We start from the raw sequence: 12,578 nt of genomic DNA, 5'->3' as shown, positions 1-12,578 counted from the left end.
GGATTAAAATGCCTTCTTCAGAATATTATTCAGTGAACATAAAACTTAACATAGAGCCTGGCAAATTATTCTCAGTTTTCTTCAGGACATCGTTACTTGTTGCATTCATTTTTACATATCAGTGTATTAATAGTAATGGTATACACTCTTAACCACTATGCTTTGGTGTCTGGTTGTTTCTTTCTTTCTACTTCACCTGTCCTTCCCCATCCCCCAGTACTACCTTCACACACCCCATACTTTTCCAGTTTCCTGTTTAGGGCTACAGGTGCAGAGTCCTCTGTTCAGATCTATTGCCTATGACTTAAAATCCAGAGGGAACAGGAAGTATCTTGAGCCAATATATGTAAAGGCATTAGAAATAACCATGTGTTTGACTTATAAGCCAAGATTTTCTTACAGAGCCCTTCATTGAATATAGCCTGGAGAAGAACTTAAAAAGCAAAAACACCTTGCCCCGCTATCACTCAGAAATGTAACCAGATACAGCCCCCCTCAAAATAATTATAGTCATGGAGGACTAAGAGATAAAATCAAATGAACGTATGAGGAATCTATGATCCTCATTGTTAACGCTGTCTTCAACACTGACATCACTTTGTGTTGAGGTTCCTAGTACATGCCTTGGACAGTGCTTGCTCCATAACTACTTGGAGAGGACTTGTCTCTTGCTACCTGAAGGTAGGTGTATGTCCCTGTAACCCATATTTATTATTCCTGCTCAACTGGTCTGACACCTTCATGCATGAGGAAAGGGATGGTGTTTCCCCAGTGCTGGACTTCTCAATGGAGACATTGCAAGTTATTGCCTCACTGAAAAGTAAATGGATCATAGAAATAGTCTTTGAAGAGTTAGGTGGAAAGCAAATAGCAGGTGCCACCGTGATGCTGTCCTCCTTGTCAGAGACTTCATTGGGAGCGATCTTTTTTGCCTTGCTTTCCTTCTCACTGACCCTTTTGTATTATGGTTTTTCACACAACCTCGCCACCATAGCCTGCATTGGCATTAGGACTCCCAAGGTACTCTTCTTGGTGAGAGAAGAGAGTACCCTGGAGCAGAGGAACAGACAGACCTGATGGCCACAAACCCAAGCCTGAATTTTGAATTTCCAGATTTTTTAACACAGTATGTTTAAACATACTCTGTTTAACAAAAGTATGTTTCATACTCTGAGGAAGTGCTGAACAACTGTGCATAATGACTGTTCCAGATGCTGTTTCCTGGATATAATTTAAAGGATTCTTGGTGCTAAGAGTAGGGAATGGTTTAGAGAGAACCTGAAGTTATTAGCCATATTGGTAGATCATTAATGCCTGCAGACAGCTTGTACTCCCAACAGTATTTCAAGGGGAAGCTATGGTAGGGTGGTTGCCGAGAAATTTTGAGGAACTTATTTGTCCACAGACGGCCAGAATCATCACCCACTGGTTGTGAAGTTGCAGCATTTTAGAGCCACAGAGAGACCAGCACCAGGGGAAATGAACCTGGCAACTCTTGTTCTCTAGGAAACAAAAGCACTTCATACTCTGCTAAGAATCCTGGCAAAATGAATTCTGGTTTTGGTACTTTGGCATGCCCAGAAATGGTCGTAGTGAGAAAAATAGGAGAATAAGATAAGTAAGTTAAGTGAGAAATCTATCAGCCACAGATCCTTTACAGCTTTCAAGACTAAATCCCAGCCAGAAGAATCTCTGTGAAGTGATTCAGAATAAGTCTACAACTCAAGGTTGAGTTGTTAGTAATTGACTCTCTGGAGTACTACATTAAATATTCTCCCCTTTAAAGTGTTTTTTAATTAACCATCTCTTTGAATGTTGGTTATGTCATAAAGTTACTAAAGGCTGGTATTTTTATAAGATTGACTTCACCTCTCCTTATTCCGATAATGGATTTAATGGTCCGAGGAGAAAATTAACCCAGTGGGCACTAACACTTATTTCCCGTTTCCTCCTCCCACCTCTACTTGATCCCCTCCAGAGGTCTCTCTTCATCATCGTAGCCAGAGTAAGTTTCCTGCCACACAGACTGTCATGTCACTTCATTGTGTGAAGTCTTTTGTTAGCTCCTGTGGACTTCAGAACAAGGTGCAGCCTCCTTAGTGGGGCCCAGAGGCTGTTCAGGACTTCATTTCTCTCCACCTCCTCTCCCACCACCCATATTCTAACCACTTCTAATTACTTCCAATTTCCAAGTGTGCCATACTCCTTCATCCTTTTTATTTGCTCGGTATGCCCTGCACAGTGTGCCCCCCCAGACTGAAGACTCAGCTTGGGCATCAGTGCCCTGGGGAACCTTTCCTGCCCACTGGTTCCCACCAGATGCCCTCACTCGGGCCTCTCACCTTGTGTGCACGGTGCCTCCAGTCCTTCCTACCCCAGAGACTACGTCCCATTGCCTGTTTTCTAGGTTCCTAGCACAGAGAAGATGCTCAATAAGTATTTGCCCGACAGATTAATGATTAAGCATGTGAATGATTGAGCAAATCTGGTGTGTTGTGGAAATATAAGTGACTGTAACTAGCCACTTAAGAGCTGGAGCCAGGCATAACTCTTTTTTTTCAGTGATGACAGATGTCAGAGGGGCCAAAAAATTAGGGTCTGTGTGTGTGTAGAAATTACCTGTATGTACCTTTCTGAATAAGATTTCACTTTTGCTGCCTTTTTCAAAAATGCAGAAGTAGAATATAGTTTTTTGGTGAAGAACAGCAGGTTAGAGCTAGATGTTAAGATAAAGATGTATGTGTATGTATATATACTTATAAAAGTATGTGTGAATATACATATACATACGCACATATACATTTATGTCTGTATATATGATTAAGTGCCCATAAACATATGCACATATGTGTGCATATATACACATATGTATGTGTATATGCATATGTGTTGGAGAAGGAAATGGCAACCCACTCCAGTATTCTGGAAAATTCCATGGACAGAGGAGCCTGGTGGACTACGGTCCATGGGGTCGCAGAGTCGGCCACGACTGCACACGTGCACGTGTGTACATACATGGATGCGCGCGTGTGTGTGTGTCAGAGGCTGGGGCAGATCAATATTCAGTAAGCATCCTAGGAATGCGTCCTCAAAGGAAGCTCTCTCTCCGTCCCACCTGCTTGCTGTCACCTGAAGGATGGTTATAACGCCTCCCCCCGAATCAGCATTCTCTCCCTGCTCCATGGAGCCTGTTTGTAGAAATGTCATAGACACCCTCAGGGTTCTGATCACAGTTCATCTGCTGCACTGAGAAACCTGAGTCCATCTGGTTCATCTTGGCGTACACTCAATAAACATGCCCCATGTGCCTACCATGTGGCTGTATGAAAACTGTGAATGCGTAATGACTGGTTGTAAGCCACTCAGTGACCATGTATATCTCAATAACTCTTCCTTGCCCCTCTCGGTGCACTTTCCAGTGTCCATCCCAACCACAACGTGCACTACTTTCCTGGCAAGTCCTTTTAGTGGACCATGGGTGATGTACCACACAAGGCTCTCCCTACATGGGTCTCTTAACATCAGATGCCAAGATTCACTCCCATGAACCATGAAGGCTCACTGCCTTGAGAGAGCCGCTCTCTGCAGCAAGCTTTGGGACTAGTGTACAGGGCCAAGTGCAGGGGCTGTTTTCAAAGCATCGTAGGTTGCTTGTGTCAGATCCATGCTGGGAGGGGAGAGTGTTTTCTAAGAAAGTGTTTTTGTCTTGTCTTCTAGCTTATATTTTACTACGGTACTACAGATAATTGGTGTCCAAAAGAGTACTATGACGACATGAAGAAAGATTTTCCAGAAGGAGATATTCGACTCTGTGAGAAAAAAATACCTCATGCTTTTATCTTCGATTTTTTCCAGGAAATGGCTGACATGGTAGCTGACTGGCTAAAGGATGATCTGTCCAAAATGTAAATAGTGATACAAGGTGCAAGTGCCAACAGCTAGTGCATAGAGGCAGTAGGTATACAGCCTCTTAGTAGTAAGTAGTATACTTAATAGGTGACTGTCTAATTTTAATATTTGATGTTAGAAGAGAAAAAAAGTGAGACCCTCTTGGCTTAAAAAACTGTCAGTTCCCAGCTCCCCCATGCTACAGACTGCAACAAACACAGTTGACTAATATTCCCTGGAATTAACAACACATTCCAAGACTCAGGGAACACAGCAATCTAAACAAAGTCTTTCACGTGTGCGCGAAATGCCCAGTGGCACCATCAACTTAATTTTGATAGGCAAGATCATTGCACAAAAGGAAACCTAAATGTTTTAATTTAAAATGTAGAATAGCACCGCCCCTGCCCCCAAGAAAATTATGAAAGAACTACTAGAAAATGTAAAAGACCAGTGAATGTCAAGTGCATAGTCAAACATGTGAAGCATATGAAATTATGAGAAGAATACACTCATCCAGGAAGTAACAAGCAGTGGAGCTTGGCAGTGGACCTGGGTCTGTCTTAAGAACAGAAGCTGAAGGTCAGCCCAGCTAACTTTGCACAGATCTTGGCTGAAATCACCAAAATCAGACTGGATACCAGGACAGCCTGCACACCCTGCCTTTTACTACCTTGCAGCATGTCTCAGACCACCAGGTCAGCCTTCTGTCTGGCCGCCGGTGCACAAGCCCCAGCAGAGCCAGGGGCCAGGGGGCGCACTGAGGCGAGTGACTTCCAGACGTGCCCACAGTAATGAGCGAGTAAAGCTCGTCAGACTTTCCTCTGGTCAACTAAGAGCTAATAAGCATTACTGAAGGATCTCGACTACACCTTCGTCCACAGCCAACCAGTAAGTCCTGATGGTGAGCTCCCTGCAGGCCTCCATTCTCCAGAACCAGCATGGGGTGACACTGAGCTGACCCCGATGAAGCTCATACCTGCCACAGGCAACTGCCCATACTGTGATTTTTTCAGTTAAACTCCACTGCAGACCAGCAATGAGCCAAGTACTATAAAGACCTTGAGGATAGACTCTTAGCTACATTAATGATTCTTTTCTTCTGAAAATCTTCCAGGAAGTTAATTTTGAAAGGGCATCTTTAAATTGCTGAATAGAGGATCATCATAAATGAGTTCTCCAGTTAGTTGGAAAGAAATTGTTTTACTAATGAACAACAACAACAACAACAAAACACTCATTAAATTATGTGAATTCACCCTCTCCGGACACCTTGAGTTCCAATAACGAAGAAGTTTGTTCTCTGACCTAGAGCTTGCTAACAATATTGCTTCCTTCCCTAAATTGATTCAATCCTGGGACCTTAGGATTTACTTAGCCAGTAAATCCCACTGACTGCAGAAATTGTTGATGACAGATAGAAACATTCCATTTTTTCTCCTGGAGGAAATCCCTCATGGTGTTATCATTTCATAAGGACAAGGGGATGTTGTCCTTCTTCTCAAAACCTAAAGCCCTCTGATGAAAGATTCAGCTCTGATATGCTGCCAACCCAGTGGTGAATGTCGAATGAGATATGATCCTTTGGCCTGGCTTCCACATCAGAGCAAATGACATCTCAGAGGGGAGGAGCCAAGCTCCAGGCAAACAGTGCTCTCAGCCCCAGAAAGGGGCCAGTAGATGTATAAGCCATTGGCAGAAGGCTGCATACATAAAGTCCTTATTGGCAGCTGTGTGGAGAGGCCTTCTAGAAATCTAATGTTAGGAGCTGGGTCTCAGGGCTTGAAGTACCTTGCATACAGGAGATGCTCAATAAGATGCTGAAGCACTTAAGCAAGAACTAGGTAAATCATGCTACTAGAATCAAGAATAACACGCCCAGCGTTTCTGTTAGTCTTATTTTACTATGTTACTTCATGTTTCAGACGTCCACATATATGAAATTATATCTGATAAATGTATATCTGATAAAGCTCTGGTAAAAAGTTTACCAGAGCTTAAAAAATAATAAGTAAAATGATAAAGTAGAAGATACTGGCTTGTAATTCCTGTTAATCATCTAAACACCAAATGAATTTTCAAAAGAAATACCTTACCCACACTTTATGATCTTGCCTGGCCTGACCTCTGTGTGTTGGGGAGGAGGGGTACAGTCTTCACGTTCTCTTGAGGTAGACTCAGGTCATAGCCTCTCAGTCAAGGGCTTCCCAGGTGGCACTAGTGGTAAAGAAGCCATCTGCCAACACAAGAGACTTTAGAGATGGGGGTCTCCATCTCCTAAGGAAAAGGCAGTCCACTCCAGTATTCTTGCCTGGTGAATCCCGTGGACAGAGTAGCGTGGCAGGCTGTAGTCCATGGGTCGCAGAGTCAGACACAACCGAAGCGACGTAGCACACATGCACACTCTCAGTTAAACTGAAAGCCACTTTTTCGATGCTTCTTTTAGAGAGAGAAGGATCAGATTTTGGAAGATTGAAGCTCGTTTTATTTCATTAGGAATTAAACAAAAGTGTTCATGCATGTATATGAGGTGATAAGGTATGTGAACTCTGGAGGCCTTACCATCTGTGTGATTTTGGACAGCTTCATCTAATTTCTCCATGTCTCAGTGTCCTCATTCATAAGATAGGATTAATAATAATACATACCTCATATTGTTGGAAGAACGGGATGATTAAATGAAAGCATTTAGCACAGTGCCTGGCAAAGAGTATCTTCTCAATAAATATTGGCTGTATTACTGATTATTAAACATCATCATAACATAAAATAAACAAAAGACTAAAGTTGGTAGGCAATGGATGAAATCCATTTTCCAGAAGCATTTCTGCCTGTGTATGCCAGTGAGCCACTGTGATGGTCCTTGTCAAAAGGTTTAATAACCTCCTCTGGGGTTATCTAGTGCTGAGTGAAAGGCCTACACTGGAAATCATGACTGGTTGTCCCCAGTCTGCTTTGGACCACAAGGGAGAAGCTCCAGAGGCTGCCCCTGTGGCTTTTTGTGGCCAGACATTCAAGGCAACAGCCCACTTACCACAGGCCTCTCCACTGAACGCTTGAAGAGCCAGTGGCCTCCAAAGGCTTGATTTTTCTTTATCCTACATTATATTAAATTTTATTCCAGACTTGAGGGAACACAACAACTTAATGTAACACCTGATTCTGGATTAGATGCTATATTAAAAAGAAAAGAAAAAACACTGTTGGGACAGTTTGCAAAACTTCATTGCATGGGATCTAAAGTTTTTAAATGGGAGTAAGAAATCAATGATAATTTTCTGATGTCAGCCGTTTTATTGTGGGTAAGTAGGAGAATGTCCTTATTTTCAGTGAAGACACACTGAAATGTGTCAGAGCCATACGACATTATGTCAGTTTACTCTCAGATAGTTCAGAGGAAAAAAATGTTCTTTGTTCTTGCAACATTTCTGTATGTTTGAGATGATTTTGAATTGTATACAAATAATTATTTGGGGGGAAAAAAAACCAACATGGTGTCTCCTTCTGCATCTGTCTCTTACTGCTTCTTTTTCCAGAAAGTGAATTACTTCTTCTAGGAAGTAAATGAAAACATAAAGACTGTGTTTCAAATCGTGGGTCTTTTCATTTATTAGGTGTGTGATGTTCAGAGGCTTCACCTCCCCTCCCCCACTGTCCTCACTCTTGAAAGCACTTGCATTAGCTTTAGGACCTTGGAAGGTTTTTGTTTGTCTTTAATGGGGTCAGGTGAGGTCTTGCATATAGTATTTAGCACCCTGTCTGGTAGATGTTCTATTACATGGTACCCAAAGGATGACAGCACACTTGTCTGCCTTGTACTGTCTTCCCTGTGGTGCTGTGCAGGACTCTGTGATTCCCCATTTCTGGGTCGTTGCACCCAGCCTGAGACCTTCTAACTGTCTCAGCGTTTCTGATTTATATTGATAAAGGAGGGGGCCACTCCCCCACCTGACACAGTCTTCTGACCCCAGGCCATACAGGCCCCCCACACACAGCCCCAAGCACCCAAACTTCCCCTCGAGGAACTTACAGTCCTTTAGAAAAGATGTAAGAAGCAAAATGTTTTTGTTTTGTGTTTTTTAATTGTCTGGGGTATAGTTACTTTACAATGTTGTGTTTCTGCTATACAAGGAAGTGAATCAGCTGTATATACACATATATCCCCTCCCTCTTGGCTCACCCCACCCCCTCATCCCACCCCTCCAGGTCACAGAGCACCAAGCTGAGCTCCGTGTGCTGTACAGCAGCTTCCCACTAGCTAGCTATTTAACACGTGGTAGCGTATATATATGTCAATCCCAATTCATCCCCCTCTTCCCCCCCGACAAGGTCTACATGTCTGTTCTCTCCACCTGCGTCTCTATTCCTGCCCTGCAAATAGGTTCATCTGTACCGTTTTTCTAGATTCCGTATGTATGCATTAATATGACATTTATTTTTCTCTCATTGACTTACTTCACTCTGTATGACAAAGCATTTCTTAAATAACAAGAGACATCATCTTTGTTCCTAGCCTCCACCTGCTGGAGAGAAGAGACATCCCTGGGCTCCTCCCTCCCTTGGCGGGGTTGAGCTCGAGTGGTGGGCAGTGCCCGGGACCACGTATGATCTGTGAACAAACACATCTCTGAGGCCTTCAGGCTGGAGCCCCTCCTGGAGGAGTGCTGAGGACAGAAAAGATTTCCCTTTCCAAGGGGCTGAGGTTCCTGCATCTGCCTGCTGGAGATGCAGGTGAGCCATCACGTTGGCCCAGGTAGGGAGCCGTTGTGGGATGTGGACATGTCCTCTTCCAGCAGACTGCAGGCCTCTCACGGGTTGGGGGCCACAGAGGGCTCCAGGTTGCTGCAACTCTGTAAAGAGAAACATCCTGTGGGGGACGGTGGGTGCTGTTCCTGCCAGGACAGGTGGAAAGGTGGAACTTGGGTGGGTTTGGAACATGCTCCTCACCCTGCACTTAGAGTATCTCACTCAGGCCTTATGACCACATGTGCCACCACGCAGGTGCCAAGTAGGGGACTTGGTCAAGACCTCAGAGCTGCTGAGTGACCCTCGGTCTCTGCCCCAGGGCCGTGGCCTCACCCGTTCCTCCCCATAGCATCCTGCTGCCTCCTGGAGGAAAAGAGCAGGCAGGCAGCCTGGCAAGAGTGGAGGGTTGGGAAAGGGAGTCCTGGAAGGGCATTTGAGGGCCAGGTTGTCAGCGGAAGTGTAGAGTAGATGGTTGGTTAATGACTGAGTAGCATTAAAAGATTGGAAGATGAGACAGGGAGGGGTTTGAGGTGGGATGTCTCAGGCACCAGGTGGTAGGGGGTGGGGGGGTGGCAGGGGGTCAGAGCTGAGGCTCAGTTCCACGTTCTGGTCTCTGCAACTCTGTCCAGGGCCACCCAGTCCTCCAGAGATGCTCACTTCTATCTGCTCCTCAGAAGTGCCCTGTACCCTGAACCTCTGGGATCCACTGCTCCAGCTTTGAGAGTGCCCAGGCCTCGATCTCACCCCCTGAAGGCTGCCAGCTCCTTCTGCCTCCCAGAGCCCCCTCTCCCTCTCTCCTTCCATCAGAGCCCTCTTGGGCCCCCTGCCCCATCCCTAGTGAAGCACTTGCTGTTATTGCAGGAACTGAATTTTTATCCTTCCTGCCCCACTATTATCGTTCTTGCCCCTGAAAAGAGAGTCCTAGGAGATGGGCCTTGTATCTAGTTACTCTCTATGCTCAGGGCTTACAGCATAAGGCCTGTCACACAGACGAGTCAATAACTTGTTTTCTAAATTAATAAGTTGTTGCCATACTTAATATGCAAGCTCTCAAGAAGTATAGTTCCCTCAGTCGGTCGGACTTGTCAGAGGATCACATCGCTGGGACTCCTTGTCCCTCAGAACTGAGTGTGTAAATGGAATTGTGACAAGGGCTTGCTCGCTTATCCCTTTAGCACTTCCCCAGCCTCACTGTGCACCGCTGAGTCAGATTCCAGGACATAGGCTGGCCACTCTCAGCAAGGCCACTGCATGCCATGGCCCATTCTTTGGCTGTCCAGCTGCAACTGTTACTTCCATTCTTCTGTGATTAGAAAACCTCTAGACTTCGGGTATTAGCAATGACCAAATATGTGGTTATTATTTGTTGTGCGCTAACCCCGTGCAGCACCCCAAGTGGGAATTATAAGCAACAATACACGAGCCCTGGCTCCGAGACAGCAGAGCGTTTTCATTTTGCATCACATTCCTCAGACGTTCTGGCAGAGGGGCTGGGCTGACCTCCCCACACCGGGACAGACTCCCTTGCTGGGTGAGTCTATGGGAAAATTCCTCTTCCCGGGACGGGAATGTGACCCTGTGACTGGGCAGCCATGACAGCCAGGGATGCCGGTGCACCTGCAGGGCCTCCCCCCGCACCCACAGCGGGACCAGCATCCCGCCTCTGCAAATCCACGCTGCGCGGGCTTCACACCACATCTGGGCTTCCTCCCACTGGCCACCGCTGCAGGGCCAAGCACCTGCATGTGATTAGGGCTCAGCAAAGCCCCCAGCCTCACGGTCGGGGGCTGCACTCCGGTGACACGTCACAACGGACGAGCTTATGCCCAGATCACTGTTTCTTCTGAGCAGAACAGAGCTTCCCTGGGGCACAAGAGCACAAGGGATCCACAGCCAGATCAGACAGCTCCGCTCTCAGGGAGGTAGCAGGTGGTGGCATCTTGGCCTCAGCCTGCCTTGAGATGAGCAGGCAGTGGGCACACCAGGGCCGGGGCCTGGAGGAGCGGAGAAGTCTTTCTTCGCCTCCTTTTAGCATCGGTCATTGCAGGGCCTTTAGACCATCTCTCAACAGTGTTTGGGAAATAGGATAAAATTTTAAATGCAGCTCCTGACTTCCCCTTCTCCCTGTAACTAGCCCTTCTCAGCTGAAAGCGTACTCCTCTAACCACAGAATTCCGGGATAGGTTAAGTGGAGAGTGAAAAATACAAAAATGAAGAACTGACTGAGGGTTGTTATCATCAAGGGAATGTAATACTTTACCCTTTTCAATGGCAGAGTCATGAAGCCTATGCGTTTACAACAACCTGCCAAATGAGTTAGTTACAAGGTGAACATTTTTCTGCCAAAGAAACTCCTTGGAACTTACCTGGTGGTCCAGTTCAAACCCTGTGCTTCCAATGTAGGGGGCACAGGTTTGATCCCTGTTTGGGAAACTATTAATAAGATCCCACATGCCCTGCAGTGCAGCCAAAATGGTTTTTTGGTTTTTTTGTGTGTGTGTTGTTTTTTTTTTTAATTTTTTTAACTTAGAGGCTCCTTTATTTGGTAGTCATGAAAGAAAGAAGCAAAAAGGGAGCTTTCTCGATTTACCTTTCACCAGAGAAAGACACATGACATGGAGATGGGCATTAAAATCCCACAAGAACTCTGGATTACAATGGACGTGCGCTCGATCACTCTGCGAAAAGGTGAGTCACACTGGCCCAATCCATATCCGAGAGAAGGTGATCCTCGTCACAAGTCAGTAGTGAGGCCAAGTCCTCATCCCACAACTGCTGCTCCATCACTAGTTCCCCAGAAATACCTAGGAACGGATGAAATCAACACTTTTCTCACTCAACTACAGGAAACAGCTGGGAGAGGAAGACTGTGTGGTCCATCCTCTCCTGCCCAGTCTAGGAGAGCAGCTGAAGGAGCCGAGACAGCGTCACCAAGCACAGATCTCTGTGCCTGGCCAGAAGAGCACCGAGAAGCAGTGCCCCGTCAGACTCGCTGCAGGACCTTCTGGTTTTCCTGACGCACGTTAACTGGCCTTGCAGAGGAGGCTGCAGCAGTTGGGCTTCTGCTGCTAGGAGTCACAACTGTGCAGCCTCCAGGGTGGGGGTGCCTGGGCTTCTAGATCCAGCAGCAGCCCGATACATCTGTAAACAGAGGATCTGTCCACTCACTCTGTGCTTGGAATGACAGTGATCACTCATTACCAATGCCAGTGCTTGTTTTCCAAAGAGCCGGTGTTTTCCTCTGTGTTTCGGCCTCTTCTCCCCTGAACCCAAGCTTGATTCTTCTCCCTCCCCCTGCAGTGGCTTCATACCATGTGTGGCTGCACAGTGTCCTCTGCAGTGTTATACCAGGCACAAAGACCCAGGGAGCAGCAGCCCCATGGCTCAAGCCCCCACCTTCCTGGACTCACAGCCTGAGGTGTTTCAAGGGGGAGCAGTCGGTCAGCTTAAAGACTCATGGGCCCAGAACCTCCGGTTCCAATGTACCCGCTCCTAAACTCTCAGAGGTTGACTGCTATTCTCAACACAGGAAAACACGATAACAAGTCAAAAAGTGGTTCTCTAAAGACCAGCCAGGAGCAATTTTAACAATAAAATATTTAATCAACTTATCTGTACAAAATATTAAAACAGTTAATGAAGAGTACACAAGCATGTTTAACAAATATATACTGCTATTCAACTGTCCAGAAAAATAGAGATTGCTGTTTTACAGTTCATTTACACTCCAATATGTACAGTCTATTTAAATTTGAGAATACATATACACAGTGGGTTTGTACCTGCCCTTGAAGAGTCCCCTGCTAGCCGGCCTGGGCGCAGGGGTGGCATTCACAACATCAGCTCGTGCCGCCCAGATGGCCAAGCCGGGCAGCAGGGAGATGAACGGCCCAAGCTCCAGCCCCCAAGCCTCAGGCCGAACCAGAGCTAGAAGACAGGTGACA

At 46.0% G+C, this 12,578-nt stretch overlaps 1 protein-coding gene across 14 annotated transcripts in view; it reads left to right on the top strand.

Moving 5' to 3' along the window:
* The window catches only part of LDAH (lipid droplet associated hydrolase), a 101,386-nt gene extending 89,141 nt beyond the window's left edge, over positions 1-12,245 (top strand). For 2 of the 14 annotated variants that reach the window (XM_069582644.1, XM_069582649.1), the window contains exons 7-10: positions 3,718-3,811; positions 8,402-8,641; positions 11,184-11,322; positions 11,481-12,245. In XM_069582644.1, the coding sequence (XP_069438745.1) occupies positions 3,718-3,811; positions 8,402-8,460 (153 nt within the window). In that variant the 3' untranslated portion in view covers positions 8,461-8,641; positions 11,184-11,322; positions 11,481-12,245. Of the gene's footprint in view, positions 1-3,717; positions 7,480-8,401; positions 8,642-11,164; positions 11,323-11,480 lie in introns of those variants that run through there. The other 12 variants (XM_069582642.1, XM_069582643.1, XM_069582648.1 and 9 more) reach the window with 11 other exon arrangements.
* Positions 12,246-12,578: the final 333 nt, after the last annotated feature.

The sequence above is a fragment of the Ovis canadensis genome, chromosome 3, assembly GCF_042477335.2.
Source record: "Ovis canadensis isolate MfBH-ARS-UI-01 breed Bighorn chromosome 3, ARS-UI_OviCan_v2, whole genome shotgun sequence".
NCBI lineage: Eukaryota > Metazoa > Chordata > Mammalia > Artiodactyla > Bovidae > Ovis > Ovis canadensis.
Note: the sequence above shows the minus strand (reverse complement) of the source record. Positions and strands in the feature narration are given on the sequence as shown.